Consider the following 17222-nt stretch of genomic DNA (forward strand, 5'->3'; position numbering starts at 1 on the left):
GTTGAAAGAATTTAGAACTGCAGAAGTTCAACCATTTTGCAAAACTAAGGATTATGGAACCCACAATTCACCTATCAAAGACAGGTATTGGTTATCCAACAGCTGCAACATTCAATGATCAACACTTCACAAATAATTCAGACTGAACCATATATTTGTTTTTCTTTTATCCTTTTGGACTTGCTTACTTTTAATGTAAGCATGTCATATTAAAACACATGAAAAACATGCGTAATAAAACTCACTTTTTGTTAACTCAAGAAAGTCTAGCTAAATTAGTTTCTTTGAAGAAAATGTCAATTCGGTTTGGAAGAAAGGTCTGAGACAAGGGACGGGATCAATTTTAAAATACCCTTAATATGTCAAATCAAGAGGATGGGTGAATGAAGACAGGGCGTCAGTTCATCTCTCCTCATGTAGAACCGTAACCATTTGTGGACTTCCATCTTGGACTGTAACAAATCTGGGCATAACAATAGTGCCTTTCATAGTATCAGGAAATCATAACAAAGGACTATACTGCATCAGTAATCATTGTAATGCAGGGAAACAGAGCAGGCAATTTGTGAACAACAATATTTTAAAATGATAAATAAATATGCAATTGTTTTTTCATGTTACTTTGAGTGATAAAGTTTGTCTGGAATATCAAGGGGACGCCTTTGATCTTTAAATGACACCATGGTATGTTTAATGCCCAACTGTAAGGGCAGACAGGTTTAATGATTCATTTGAAAAAATGACAACTCATCCACTGCAGCACTATCCCAGTGTTTGAGCTTCAATGTGGATTATTTTGTCTCTAGAGTGCAGCCTCAGAACAATCTTTTGACTCAGAGAAGTGGTGTACTACTGAATCAAGTGCTACACTAAGTATAAATGTTTTCATATATAAAAGAATTCTTCCAAAATAATTTTCAAATTGAGTGAACAGCAGAGAACTTGGGAACATTCTTTCTGTCAATCATCAACAGACAAAATATTTTAATATTGCCTGTTTCACAGTGTGAAGCAACTTTGAAGTGATTCAAATACTACTGAAAGAAGCAATTTGACTTGGCCTTCATACAGTTTGCTTTTTCACTCATGTGGTGGTAGGAATGTGCTCTGTTTACTTTCAGATAGACTGATGTGTGAAATTAAGGCGTCATATCTTAGGGAAGAAAAAAGATTTAGCTTTAAGCCAGTTGTGTGACATGAAACATGTTTCTTGTGCCTAAATAGAAACATGCCAATATTGAGAAGTTAAGATTACAGACTTTCCTCTTATTTGCAGACGAGAGAAGAGAATACGTCAAAGCAATGTGAAAATTACACTATTTGGTAATTAGCATACAAATTATCAATACCGTATGATCAACTTCACATGCTTATGCACAAATACATTTTAAATTGTGTACGCTTTTGTTGTAAAATACAAAGGGTGCACCTGACATGACCTGAAACTTTGTACTTTGTACATTTGGTCATGATGAATTTCTATGAGATTCACATATTTTGTCTTCCATAATATGGAAATCAATGACTTCATGTGCGCTGAACACTTAACTATTGACATACAAATGCAGAAAAAAACAGGGGACTGAATCAACAGCATCTGATTAATTAATATAGTAAAACTGAACTGTTTCAGTTGGTGTTTATAACTGACATATTAAATACCAAATTATAAAATATTCAGAAAAAGACAACTAAAGTATTCACGATTTAAATAGCTCCCATTATAATTGATTTATATTTTCAATTACTCACGGATTTCAGCTGTATCACTTGTCCTTTAATACAGATTTCCATGGCCAATTGTGTTTCATCAAAGCATTCACGGCATTTATGCAATATTAAACAATAAGCAATTTTTGAAATGTATAACATATCTAAATATCCTTTCAATACTGTTAGGAATGGTATTACATCAAAGAAAGCAGGAATTAAGTTACAAAATGTCTTAAGGCAAACAATTCATTCCTCTGTGCTCTAAAATCCTGGTGGGAACAGGTCTATAAAATACCATTTCTCTCTATCTGAATGGACTTGCCAGAAAATATGAAAATGTTCAATAAATTCCAGTTGTGAAGTTGTGCTTCATTTCTGTTTACATTTTTCCACAGTATTTTCATTTTTATATTACATGTTCAGAGGTACTATTCAGTTTCCAACAGCCAGCACCATACTGGTCTTACCATGGACCAGTTACAAAAGTATAGAACTTACAGTCCTGTAACTGAAACACAATATTGTCTTAGGCAGCTGTGTTGAAAGTCAATATTTGCAGCTATTCAATTTTACATGACTGGGTTTGGATGTGTTCAATATAAGCTTGTAGAAAGACATTTAGGGTATAATATAAAAATGATAAAAAAACCACATAAAAGGAAGTATATTTTAAAAAAATGCCCAATTGCAGTTGCTGTGTTTGTTGCTATCTTCAGAAGCACTGAAGCCAGTTTGAATGAAGTTGTGATGTGACCTAAACTGTTTATATCTGACCACAAACTATTTCTCTTTTGCACACTATTTTAGTAAAATTTGTGCATTTTTAATACATATACTTCAATGATAAAAATTAAACCATTTTTTCCAGACGGAACGTAATTAAAATATTTATATTCAAAGACAACACACATTTGAAATGGCAAAACTCTTAATTCTTCCCCTTAGAACAAATTAAATTGCAACAAAGTACAAACACATTTCACTACATGATTAAAAATCAGTCATTTATAAACTTGCCCACAATGCAAGAGATGTGCATAGGTTTACAGTTTTTTGAACAATAATTCCCTTGGGTAATTTTCCAACAAATGGAATGTACGTTGCTGTAGAATACAGTTTCCAACACAGATACACCAACAGCATGAATGCTTGTAACTGTCCACATGCAGTAAATCCTGATTCAAATCCTAAAATGTTTGTACATCTTTAAATTGCAAATGACGGTATCCCTTTAATAGCCCTGATTGGTTTATGTATGAAAAAAATCAAATCTAAATTTACTTCACGCTCTGACTACTGTAACTTTGCAGACTCAAAAACTTCAATTAATGCTTGTGCTCATGTTTTTTGATCTTCAATTGGCGACTAAACCAGAAGATTTTATTCTGCACTTGCAATGTTTTATCACCATAATGAAATTAAATTTCAACTAGCCAGCAAGGTTGTTGGACTCCATTAATGATAAATTAAATATATTTATATTATTTTAAAAATATTTTCCAAATAAATCTGGATAGGATGGTGGCATTTAAAATTTACTTGAAAAAATTGGAGGTAACAAGAGTTTGCATAAGTTTTGAGGACCATGTGGAATTATTGGATCCATACAGATCAGAAAGCATATGTAGATCTGAATTTTTAATAACAATTGCAAGCCTCACACAGCTTTAAAAAGGGACACTGTCACTGTAAGAGTTTGGTAATTTTTATCTCTCCATCCATCTAGTAGGACATGACAATAGTCAAAAAAAAATTAGGGCACACTAATCCTAGACTGTCTATAAGGGGTAAGACTTGATGCGAGGTAATTTACAAAGTCTAATGTCAAGGTGGTGCTAGGGAATGATAAAGTTCATGATTTTTCTGTCTGGTCCTTAATATACCCAGGATACAGGGACCCACTGTGGTGTGGTACACACAAGTTCAATGGCTTCTTCCAGATGCCTGATGGTCTCATCTATTTCATTGTTGATTATGGTTAGATCGAAGTAGTGTGCATAAGTTTTCTGTAAAATTTCTGATTCCTTCTGCAAACGCTGAAGAGATTCATCCTGAGGAACAGAAAGATATTAAATGATAATTAATGTCTAAGAGAAGACCATTTACCTTGCAGTCAAGTGGAATCTTCCTACACATGGTGATGCATTAAACAGATTTGCATATGGTAAGTAATGCTGAACCAGTACAATCTGAGTCAAGGATAAATAGACATTTGCTTTCTTAAAACAACAGTGTTTCTTTGTCAGCGCAATGTATCAGAGTTTCACTGTAGTTTTATGTAGTTGCTCAAGGTTGGTCTTTTGCACCATTTTAGGGTGGATGTAAATTAATTGGTAAACTGAAGGAATATAATTTTGATTACATGCTTGTTATTCACAGAATTGTACATCAGGGCTCTTATAGAATAGTGGTAATGCCCCATCATTTAGGCCAGAAAGTCAGAGTTTAAGTCCCACCTGCCCATACGTGTGCCATAACATATCTGAATGGGTTGATTAAAAATATCTAGAATCATACATTCTCCATAATGTACTGAACAGACAAAGCATTTCAGTCTAAAAAGAAAATCAGAATATCTTGCTTCCTACAGTTTTAACCAACATACATACCCTGACTGAACCAAAACTAATTGTGTATTGTCATCTGCTTTTTCAGCTTTCCCCTTAATGTTCCAGGGAATTACTATGATGCTGACTGACCACCCTTCATATCCACTGTATTTGGTAGATTTGATGGGTGCTTTTACAAACAGATCCCTTACCCTTCCTATTGCTAACCTACCCCAGTTAACAAGGTTGAACACTGGCACCAATATGCACTGAATTGCCTGTACCAGTGGCTGGGTTCTCCCAGAGCTAAGCTCTGAAGTGGGACTTAAACCCAGAGCAGTCTGGTTAACACTGGTGCTCCGCAATTTTGTTTTAGGCATTTTTCATCAAGCTTTTCAGATATGTTAGATGGGACTTGAACCCAGGCTGGTTCAGAGGTAGGGACACTACCTCTGCCAATGTGCCTCATCAGTGACAGCTTATTGCAAATCAGTACTTACCAAACTTGTGATTTTGAGAAATTTTCTTGAGACTGACTATGCAGAACCAATTTGGCTAACAGATGATAAGTCAACTGCAATGTACTCTAGAAGGCAGAACATGTGTGTAGTATTGCACACACATAATAAATATGAAAAGGCAATAAAATCCTGTCTGGTCCAGATAAAGTATGTGGCTTAGAATAATATTTACTGCCTAAATTCAGAAGTCTGGATCTAATTTCTGAGGGAAGGAGCTTGCCAGAGCAACAAAATATATAGGCTGCTACATCCACAGAATCATAGAAAGATATAGTATGGAAACAGACCTTCAATCCAACTCATCCAAGCCAACCAGATATTCCAAATTAATCTTGTCCCATTTGCCAGCATTCAGCCCATATCCCTCTAAACCCTTCCTATTCATGTACCCATATCTTTTAAATGTTGTAATTGTACCAGCCTCCATCACTTCCTCTGGCAGCTCATTCCATACATGCACACCCTGTGTGAAAATGTGCCCCTTAGGTCCCTTTTAAGTCTTTCCCCACGCACTTAAACCTATGCCCTCTAGTTTTAGACTCCCCCACTCCCCACACAGATAACCTATATCTATGCCCCTCATGATTATATAAACCTCTGTAAGGCCACCCCTCAGCCTCCGATGCTCCAGGGTAAGTAGCGTCAGTCTATCCAGCCTCTCTCTACAGCTCAAACCGTCCAATCCTAGCAATATCCTTGTAAATCCTTTCTGAGCCCTTTCAAGTTTCACAATATCCTTCCTATAGCACAGAGACCAGAATTGCATGCAGTATTCCGATAGTGACCTAACCAATGTCCTTTATTTCTGTATTTATTCTAATATTTAAGAATAAAGCAAACTATACAATGTTTCTATGATTTCTTTATTTTAAAAAGTAGCCCATTCAGCCCTTTGCATCTGTGCTAGCTTTCAGCATCAGCACAAGTTCCTGTTGTCAAGATGGTGGCGGAGTAACAGCACAGTATACAGGCTTCTACCTGGAGCTCATCTACTGCGTCCACTTTTAATTTTTTTTTACCCCTTTCCGTTTTCTCTTCCTTACTTTAATCTACTTAACTTCTCTGGAGAGATCACCAGCTTCAAGGTGTCCAGGCTGAGGCAAGGTTTCTTCCCAGTGGCGGCGGCACAGGGAGTCAACTTTGGCGCAGAGCAGGGGAAAGCAAGAGATCGAGCCAGCATGGGAGGCAGGGAGCGCATGTGGGGGAACTTGAGAGAGTGAGCCCAATGTGGAGGAGATTGTGGGGAGTGCAAGCCTAGCATGGCTAAACACTTAAGACGGAATGGCTATGCTGAACTTTTAACTTAATTACTTTGTCTAATTCATACCAAGAAGGAATTTAACGTTGAATTTTTAACTTCCATTTCAATGTCTCCCCCTCTCTATTGTTCAACAGTTTTAAAAATTTTTTCAGATAATTCCCTTTAGAAATCCATGATTGGATCTCCCTCCATGACACCAAGGACCGAATCTTATCACAAATCAGCTAAGGGTCAATTTTTGCAAGATCTATGGAGAGTTTCTCTCTGTAAGGCCTAGTGTGCTTTCTCACAATACCTCCCCAAACATTCTTCCTTGTCTACGCACCAGAACTCTATGGCACCTATAAAGTTTAAAACTTGTTAAAGGCATAAATACTTGCCGCTGCTGGCAATCCAGAATGTCCTTCACTGTGCACACAGTGGCAGTGTAACTATAAACGGATGTTTCTCAGGCCACATAGGTGTCATATCTGATACTTCAATGTGCATATAAATGCATATTCTTTATCTGTTGCTACTTAAGAACCAACCACACAGCTTCCCCATCCTTAGCCTAATCTCATTACTATACGGTCTCAGTTAGTGCTATTCTTTCCCCCATGCCTCGTGTAGCCCAGCACCCTCTCATTACACCAAGTTGGACCATTGAATATTGGAAAGCCTTCAAACAGTTCAAAACATTCACTTTTATTCAGCAATGTTAAGTGAAGAAGGAAAAAAAAGACAAAGCTTCATGGAACAGAAATGAACTGCTTGCCTTCTGAGTACCAATGAATTTACAGTCAATGAATGATCACTGAACCCAGTTCATTCTATTGAACATCATTTTCAGCAGATCCAGTATCTGGTCCATCATTCTCCTCGTTGAAGAATGAGCTGCACTGCAAACACATTCTGCCTCAGTCAGGAGGGTGTATAACAGAATTTTCAGCCATGATCACAGAGGGCAGACCTTGTCTACCAGTAACCATCCTTGTAAAGCATTCAACCCTTGAAATTACGTGAGAAAATGAGAGTTCTTAAGGGTATAGACATCATGGTGGCTTCCATGGCACTTGGCAGAGGGCTCTAAGATGTGGTACTGATGATCACAGGTTACTTGGACATTGATAGAATGGAATCTCTTTCAATTGAAGAAGTCAACTATGTTATGACATAGCCCTCTCATGTAATATGTCTACATTTATGTTGCCCTGCACCTGGAGGGAGCCAAAGACTACTGCCCAAGCTGCAGCACTGAATACAACATTGGAAAATGACATGAAATAGTGTGATCTGGACAAAATTGCATTAATAGTCTTAATTCGTTTGTGGGTTGAGGATCAAGAGATCCCCAATGGATTTTTGGAAACAGCCAGCTGCATAAAGAATTAGTGCAGATGTGATAGGATGGCCACCAACTCTTCCATGTCACTGGCCCCACTCCAGTAGTAGGCAGAGCTCTATGAGCAGTCTAGGACATCCACAGCCTGCAACAACCATGCACCTTGCTCATCTGGAGGAAATAGTATTGATAGATTCTGGTATTGCTACACTACCTGAGGGGATCTTCAGTGGCAGCTTCTTCATATGGAAAATTTTAGCATCTGCTGGATGTTGCTCCTGGCCCTGGACTTGTAGGTGGATCTGTTCTGTCTCCATTCTCTACACGTTGCTACATTACAGCAACAAATGATGAAAACTTCTTACTGTGACTGGTTCCATCAGTCACGCTTGCAACGAACCCGTGTGGGGAACATAAATAAACAAAATAGATCCTTCGTAATGTGAACAGTCAGCATTCACATCTCTCACGGTGATGGTTTAGCGAACTCCAGCATACAGTGGGAAATGGAGGAATCTGATAACAAGGGCCATGGAATGCTTCTACTTGCAACTTCCAAATGGGGGAAAAATTGAAATTATTGGAAAAGCTCAGCAGATCTGGCAGCATCTGTGGAGAGAAGTCAGAGTTAACTTTTCAGGGCCAAATGATCCTTTGTCTCAGCAAACCAGAGACAGAGATGATGGGCAATGCTTTCTTACCATCATCATTTCTGAGGTAGCATCACTCAACCTGAAACTTTAACGCTCCACAGATGCTGCCAGACCTGCTAAGCTTTTCCAGCAATTCCTATTTTTATCTGTCTCAGGCTTGCTGCAGTGCTCATCGAAGGTCAGCACGAGCTGTAAGAACAAAACATAATCGTACCCTTGGGACCCTGCAGCCTTCCAGACTCAATATTGAGTTCAATAATTTTAGGGCTTGAGCTCTCCCATGTTCTTATTCCAACCCCATTAGCTGGCCTTGTTATCACTTACTCTGCTATTACACACAGGGCAGAGGTGGGTACTGCAGATGCTGGAGATTAGAGTCAAGGTTAGAGTGGTGCTGGAAAAGCACAGCAGGTTAGGCAACATTCCAGGAGCAGGAAAATTGACTTCCTGATGAAGGGCTTTTGCCTGAAATGTGAATTTTTCTGCTCCTCTGATGCTGCCTGGCCTACTGTGCTTTTCCAGCACCACTCTAATCTTGACTGCTACTACACACAACCCATTGAGAGCCACTAACAGTCCCCATTAATAGCCATTTGCTCTCTCAACCAAATATTTATCCTCACCTTTGTCTGTCTAACTAGTCTTCTCTCTCTCTGAGTTCTATCCCCAACTATTGTTTACCCCTTACCCTCCCCCCTCACCCTATCTTCTACATATAAACTGACATTTTCCTTGCTTCCATCAGTTGTGAGGAAGGGTCACTCGACCCCAAAACATTAACTCTGATTTGTCTCCACACATGCTGCTGAGCTTTCCCAGCAATTTCTATTTGTTTTCCTGACTTACAGCATCCGCAGTTCTTTAGGTTTTTATTTCAAATGGGGACCTTAGGCTGAGGATTGTAGCGTGAGTCATACTGCAATGAGACAGGTACAGATTGTTAGTGCTGTATGAGTACTGTGACTCTGTTCTTCCAACCAAAAAAGGCGTTTGCACTATAAAGTTATAGTGGTGAATACTAACAGTTCAATAATGACAGAGAATCAGACCTGTGCCCTTGCTCCCTTGAGATTTTGCTGTATCTTTGTGCTTTGTGGTCCTCAGGTGCCCTTTCAAAGGTTTGCTATTATTTGCTTCTCTTTCATAAAGGTTACTATCTTCAATGTGCAATGAATGACCAAGAAAGCTTGTGACCAACATCTGTACCTGACATAGTTTAGTTATGCAAGCATGATGTTACAATTATAAATAACTTTAACATGTACATGTAATAGCCCTTTGAAATACTTAATTTTTTTAATAGAATCCCTACAATATAGAATCGGGCCATTCAGCCCGTCAAGCCCATCAATTTCCAAACAGCATCCCACCCAGATCCATCCCCATCCCCCAACCCGAGCACTGGGACCCTGCATTTCCCATAGCTAAACCACCTAACCTGCACATCTTTGGACTATGGGAGGAAACCTTAGCACCCGGAGGAATCCCATGCACACACGGGAGAATGTGCAAACTCCATACCAATAGTCACCCCAGCCTGGAATCAAATTGGACTCCTGGTGCTGCAAAGCAGCAGTGCTAACCACTGAGCCACAGTGCCAGATTGCTCACAAGTAATGTCCATGTGCTCAGAAAGCAAAAAAACACTAACTCTGTTCATTCCAGGTGTGGTCAAAGCCGTTTTCCTTTTGCAGTATGCATTTATGAGTCACACGAGTACGGAAGGAATGCAGGTCGCATTTAGCACGGTCTCAGACACAGCCTGGTAATCAAAGGCACCCCCCTCAAAAAGCCATGTTGCTTTGTTGCTGGCACTCACTGGCCAGCCCATCAGTTAAGCCTCCACAGGTTCCCACGCACCGAGTGGTCTTGTGCCTTCAGCACTCAGTAAAATCCTAAGCCTACAGTTTAGTAATGCCCATTATAGTGTTTCACTTTCTTCCTCCTGTGCACCCATTGAAGCTAGACTGGTAGTGACCAATGATAACCTGCATCCCCCCCAACTGTGGCAGCATCCCATAACATTCTCTTGTTTCTTTCCATCTCAATTATTGTCCTCTCTGCATCCCTGGTTGCTCCCACCAATTCAGAGAACTGATTTCCCCAACTTACCTATCATAGCAGTGGCGCCCGTTCAACATCCTTTGACATTTATGGAGTTGACCCCCAGAATGACCATTGCCTAGCTTCTAACCAATTTCAACATATAGCCCTGACTAATGAATGATCAGACTACTGACTGATTTGTGTGCAATGCTCTAACAGACTTATCGTGAATTCCAACTGCATGCACTGGACCTGCAGGACTGCCTGTGACCTACTCTCCGGACTGTGGTAATGTGCAAGCTGAATGTGTTCAACCCTCTGGACTTTGATCAGACAATGCCCTTGAGTTCTCGTACTGGGAACACTTGATTTCAAATGTTCCTCCTTAATATTACTGAGGATTACACCTCTTATACTTTAAGACACAGCCACTTAGTTGATGCACATGGCAATATATTTGCTGCATATATCTGTAACATGTGCTACCAATGTAAGACTGAATTAGCATGATGCCATAGAGTAACATCTCCCCTTTGTTGGATAACTGCTGACAACCATGACAAGTTGCCTAGTTTTGCATCTGCACTAAACAGCAAGGCAATACAGAAGTACTATGAGCATTTATAAGCTGAGGAGGCAAATCAAGACAGAGGTTCTACGAGGATCAAAGCAGGCCTGAAGTGACTGAGCGTTAAGAAAGCAAACGAAGAGCCTCTAGTTGCACCAAACAAATCCATGAGATGATTGTCCATTCCTATGTTAAATCGTCCTGGAGGCAGCAAGAAAGGCAGTGTTTGCTGACACCTATAATTGTAGGCAGCTACACATGTACGCTAATCCGCAAATATGCATAAACACAATTCCAGACACTATATCATCATGTAAAATGTATGTGTGATTTCATATGTAAGTACCACACTGTGCATGCACATTGAAACACACGTTCTATTGAAATACAATTCTGTGGCAGAGATTTAGGATGCTGGTGGTGGTGGTTGGGGTGGGGGGGGGCAGCTGGGTTTGGGTGGGGTTAGGGATGGGTTGGGAGAAAAAAGAGAGAGAGAGAGAGACAGACAAAGTTAGAAAGAAAAATCAAAGGTGGATCCCTATTTCCATTCAACAACCAGTACTAGTTTTCAGCTGCCTAGGCTCCAAGCATTAGAAATTTTGCTAACCTTTTCTTAGTGAAAACTATAGCATTATTCATTGCTACAGCTAAGCCACCAGTTTCATAAGACAACCTTGGCAAATGCAAATACTTACAGGTAGCTTTTTGCACCACCTTGGGAGCTATGTTAAAATCAGAAAGGTTGCAAGAAAATTAACATAAAATGCGAGTTTAAATAAAAACAATTACAACAGACAAACAAAAGAAACAGAAATTGAAACAGAATCTACATATAGAAAAAGCAACTTGGAAAAATTAAGTTTACCACTTACAAATCATCTAGTTTGTGAAGCATCTTTGCTGCAAATTCTTTTGTCAAAGATTTCACTTTCATAACCCATCAGCACAGATTCTCATTGCTTCATTGTTGCTTCCTGTAATCATGCTTCTTTATTCTTTCAAATTGACAGGTCTACAACCACATTAATGCTGCTCCACGTTTGGCTATTGAATCAGTGCTTCTTTTTAGGGGACTGGACAGCATACTAGATTGGGGATCTTGTCCATCCAGCTGTCGGATCTATGATCCAATCAAATGTGAAAGTATTTCGAATGTTGTTATCTTACAATAAATGGGTAAATGGGTTTTGGACAGTCTGAACTTGATTTTTTGGTGGGCATGGATTTACACCACAACGCTGACCAGAATGAAGAAATAGTTTAACAATCTTATTGAGACAGAGAGCAGAAGGCCGGCTGGAGTCAGAATTACAAACATTAGATAATCTTCTGAAATTAGAGGGAGGGCTTATGCCTGAAACGTTGATCCCCCTGCTCCTTGGATGCTGCCTGACCTGCTGTGCTTTTCCAGCACCACACTCTCGAATTCTGAATTTAGAGCCAAGGTGAAGGTATTGAGAAAAGTAGTGATTTTTATTTATTCTTTTTTGGAATGCAGGTTTTGCTGACAAGGTCAGCATTTATTGTCCATCCCTAATCCCTTGAACTCTGCAGGTTGCTAAGCTATTTGAGGGCCAGAAACTTGAATCTCATATGAGCCAGTCGGGGTAAGAATGACAAATTTCTCTTTCTGAAGGACATTCGTGAACCAGATGGCTTTAAAATGAAAACTGTTAATAATTTCATGGTCATAATTAGACTAGCTTTCAATTATCATTTATTCATTGGCATGGAATTATACCAAAGCTGTGGTGGAATGTGAACCTGTATTCCCAAAGCAATAGCTTGGGCCTCTGGATTACGATTCCAGTGACATCACAACTATGCCACAATCTCCCCTTAAATTTTGTCTTGTACATGGACTGTTACCTCATCCGTAGCTCCTCCTTTTAATGTCCTCTCTTCCTGCATTTCATCATTACATAGTTCCTCCCATGTCTGATTTCAACAAAATTGTCTGAAAACACAATGTCAGTTTTCACACAGTGGCGTCCAACTATACTAAACGCTACTCCTCATTACACTGTAAAAAATGCTCTTCCCCAGTCATGCATTCCATTCCCTGCCATGTCACAATCTCAGGTTGAACTTGATTGTTTCAATATTGGCATCCTATATGGCTCTGACCTGAGCCTTCGGTTACATGCCCTCTTTCTCCAAAATAAGTTCATTCATCTTTGCAATAATGCTCATCCACACCACATCTCAGCTTTCACCTTTGCTTTTGTTTCTGGAGACATAATAATTCAATGCTCTCCAGACCATGTTTCCATCTTACACCCACCATAATTGTGAACTCATCCAAACTTCACAATATCTTAATTTGCAGTATTCAACTATAACCCTTGCACTCATGGACCTACACTGGTTCCTGGTGCAACAATGTTTCAAATTCAAAATTCTACTTTAATATTCAAATTCCCTCATGGCCTCACTAAGCCATATATTGTCTATTTTAGCAGGAAGAATAAAACAGAAGCTTAATACTACCTAAATGGTAAGAGATTGTGATTCAGAGTGATCTGGATGTCCTTGTGCGTGAATCTCAAAAGGACAGCATGCAGATACAGCAAGTAGTTAGGAAAGCTTGGAGAATGTTATCACTTATTTTGAGGGGGAATTGAATACAAATGTCGGGAGGTCATTCTTCAACTATAGAGAGCACTGGTGAGCCCACATCCAGAGAACTGCTCAAAGTATTGGTAACTTTATTTAAGGAAGGATGCAAATGTGAAGATTAAAAGATGTTTTATTTGGTTGTAGTGGTGGCTCCAAATCAAAACAAAAAGTTCAACAGGAACAGGTTTTTAAGAAGCACAGTATATATTTACTATAATATTAAACTGATAATCAGATATTCAATTAAGCATTTAACTCAGGCAATTTCAGTGCAGTAAAAGATCAAGTTGTAAGGCAGTACATATAAAATCTGTAATGTAAACAAAGATAAAGCTTCAGAATTGTTGTCTTACCTCAGTCATGCCTGGAGTAATGGTTGGTGCAGCAATGAAAACGACAAATGGGGCAAACTCAGCAGTTCGCAAAACCTTTAGAGCCTGTGTCAGATCAAGAGTTAAGAGGATTAATTAAAAACTGTAGTTGAGCATCTAAACCAGTGATGTGGATAAATCACATCTCATATGTTTCATTTACATAATGCCCGAGACTGGAAACCTTCAGCTCTACCAAAAAAACAAAGTGAATGCTTTATCAAATGTAGAACATTATTTACATGAAGGGGATAATCTTGTCACTCACTTACTTGGTCTCTTGAGTGCTGGTTTGAGATTTAAGGAAAATTAAAAAAGTACAGTAATATGATAATATTTAAGATGACTATCATTATAGTGAAGCTTGGAGAACAGGGAATCTCAAATAATTAACTTATAAGTTATATCAAATATGATAGCGATGACAGAACATGTGGAAGCTGTTGGACACCAATGTGATCAAGAGTGAACACATCTATATTAAGTGGATGCAGCTCGAGGAACTTTGGATCCAAGTTGAAGAGCTGCAGACAAAGTCTCACAGGCGAATTATTTGACTATAAAGAACGTGGTCAGCCTGTTTCTTTCCTCATAATTTACAGTCATGTACTTCCACCAGAGGTCACTGTATAGTGATCAGAAGAGGAGCCTTTCCTCCATAACTCCTGAGATTCAGCCCATTTTCAGGATTCTGGATCAGTGGTGCTGGAAGAGCACAGCAGTTCAGGCAGCATCCAACGAGCAGCAAAATCGACGTTTCGGGCAAAAGCTCTTCATCAGGAATCCATTTACAGGATCCCTACTGCACCAAATAAAATCAATTAACTACGAGCTAACTGGGCCCATGGTTTGTGCAGTTCGACCAGCAATAGTTACATTAATTCGGTCAATGACGAGCCTGTACCGTCCCAGACATTTGGTCAAATTACATTTATGTGCTTCTTCCTAGTCTTAGGCAATTACTACTAAACTACCAGTAGTATTTACTGGTAACATTTCCACACTGTCTTTCTTCTTTCATCTATCCAAAAGAAAACAGTTGATGATAAAAAAGCAAAAGGGTATATAAATGCAGATTACGGCTCTTACAAATTTGTGAACATTTGCATTGCAGCACTGCGTAACATACCAAAAAAAGTCAATGTTGGCATCATCTAATATCGATCCGTTGATAACATCAAATCCCTTCACCCAAACTGCATTTAAAATTAAGGCCTTTAAAGGAAGTCTTCAACTTCAAATGCTTTGTTTCTATCCATTGCTTGACCATCAATTATTTATCATTACCTGGGGTTCAACATCAAGTATTGCAATCAGTCCTTGTTCATGGATTTTGCGTATCGTTTCCAACTTTGTTCCATACATTGCATCCTCATGACTGCCATACTCCAGATATTCATTATTGGAAATATCTTGCATCATTTGATCATGTGAAACAAAATGGTAATTTTTACCATTTTCTTCATCTTTTCTGGCAGGTCGGGTAGTATCTACGAAGAGAAGGACTCTCCTATTATTGAGATAAACTGCTCGCACAATTTAAGGCTGCAACTCATTACTTTCTCCTCAATCTATGTTTCTTCACAGGAAGCAGGGTAGTTTAAACCAGAAAATATATTAGGCCTTACTTTAGACACTTGCAGTTGTACATTTAAACTTAAAGAATATGTGACCACAGTTAACAATTTTCATTTCATTAATTGAACAGTGTGAATTGATTAGCCATAACATAGGTAATAATTAAATATATTATATTCTTCTCTTCTGATGGCACTGGCATACTGAAAAATGAGGCTGGGTGTCATCATGGTAATAATGAGTTTTATGTAAATAATGCCATCAACCTAGAAAACCATTCAAAGGTATTTCACATGAGTGTAACCAGATAAACAAAAACTGACACAGGTGTCAAAGGAACAGACAATAAGAGGGGTAACCAAACGTCTGGTATGTGGGTAAGCTTTCGGAGGAACCTCAATGCAGATTTTAATATGACAGAGAGACACATATGGAAAGGTTGAGAGAAAAAAGTGCAGCATTTGGAACCTATGTAGCTGAAAGTGTGGTCCCCAATGGTGGCTGAAGGTAGCAGGAGCTGTACAAATACAAAACTGGAGTTGGAAAAGCACAAGGATGTCAATGGATTTTGGAGTTCAAAGGTGTCAGAGACAGAGAGATAGGTAGTGGTAAGGTTTCAAAGTCAGTACAAAATTTTAACTTGGAGATGCTGATGGGTTGGAGGTAAATATCAATTAGCAAAACACAAAAACAATCAGTGGGTGAAACATGGGCAGATGTTTCCCTGAAAGATTCAGGAAATCAGCTCAAGTGGGTGTCAAAAGCTTTCATTGTGGGAAACACACATCCGTGATTTTACTAAATTGGCAAATTAGTGGCGAGAAGGTGGGTTTGCCATCAAATTAGGAGTGGTAGAGGACTCTCGAAGCTGGAGAACCAATACAAAGTCCTTTAGCTTGAAAATAGCAATAGGATGTTCTTTTAGGTTGCCAAACTTTTCGAATCCCATTATTTAAAAGAAAATGCAACAGCTAGGTTACTACTGTGGGCCATGGCAACAGAGAGCTCCTTGACTAGCAGAGTGCAGCTTTTTTTGATGCTATGGAGGCAGGGAATGGCTCTGAGACCATTTGGATTTTTAAGCCAGTGTTTATTGCTGTCAACAAGATAGTAGTGATGGACGCCTCCACCTGTTTCGAGAAGGTCACCACCATTCTGATGCCAAAGAAAAATCATGTAGTGTGCTTCAATGACTACCACCTGGTAGCTTTGACCTCCATAATTATCAAGTGCTTTGAGAGGTTAGCCATGGCTCACATCAATTCCAGCCCACCAAATTGTCTTGATCCTTTGCAATTCACCTATCAATGCAACAGACACATTACAGATGCCTTCTCCCTGGCCCTACACTCATTATTGGAACATCTGGATACCGACATTAGGCTCCTACCTATTGGCTACAGCTCAGTCTTCAACACCATATTTCAAACAACCTCAATTGCAAACTCTGAGACCTAGGTCTCAGCTCCCTCACTGTAACTGGATCCTTGACTGCTATCAGTTAGAACAGGCGACAATACATCCCCCACCATCATCCCCATACCAGTGCCCCACAAAGCTGCATACTCAGCCCCCTATTATATTTCTTATACATTCATGACTGTGGGGCCAAATTCCACTCCAAATCCATTTACAAGTCTGCTGAAGACATCACTACTGCAAGTCGGATCTGAAACAATGACAAGGCATAATACAGGAAACAAGACTGAATGCCTAACAGCATGGTGTAGAGAACAATCCCATCATCAATGTCAGCAAAATGAAGAAGCTAGTCATTGACTTCAGGAAGCAGAGTGGAGGGCTCGCCCCATCTGCGTCAATGGTGCAGAGGTGGAGATAGTTGAGTGTGTCAAGTTCTTCGGAGTGATGAACACCAACAATCTGCCCTGGTTTACACATGTTGACGCGACAGTCAAGAAAGCACAAAAATCTCTCTACTTCCTCATGAGGATAAGCAAATTTGGCATGTCCACAAGAACTCTAATAAATTTTTAATAGATGCATCATTGAAAGCATCCT

The 17222-nt window shown here is 39.3% G+C and overlaps 1 protein-coding gene across 4 annotated transcripts in view; it reads right to left on the minus strand.

The window, feature by feature from the left end:
* Positions 1-1732: 1732 nt before the first annotated feature.
* caska (calcium/calmodulin-dependent serine protein kinase a) overlaps positions 1733-17222 on the minus strand; it is a 618991-nt gene continuing 603501 nt past the window's right edge. For 3 of the 4 annotated variants that reach the window (XM_060833558.1, XM_060833557.1, XM_060833556.1), the window contains 3 exons: positions 14913-15115; positions 13608-13691; positions 1733-3764 (listed from right to left, as the gene is read on the minus strand). In XM_060833558.1, coding sequence (XP_060689541.1) covers positions 3588-3764; positions 13608-13691; positions 14913-15115 — 464 coding nt within the window. In that variant the 3' untranslated portion in view covers positions 1733-3587. The remainder of the gene's footprint in view (positions 3765-13607; positions 13692-14912; positions 15116-17222) is intronic. The other variant, XM_060833555.1, reaches the window with a different exon arrangement.

Source organism: Hemiscyllium ocellatum, chromosome 12 (genome assembly GCF_020745735.1).
Source record: "Hemiscyllium ocellatum isolate sHemOce1 chromosome 12, sHemOce1.pat.X.cur, whole genome shotgun sequence".
NCBI classification, from domain to species: Eukaryota; Metazoa; Chordata; class Chondrichthyes; order Orectolobiformes; family Hemiscylliidae; genus Hemiscyllium; species Hemiscyllium ocellatum.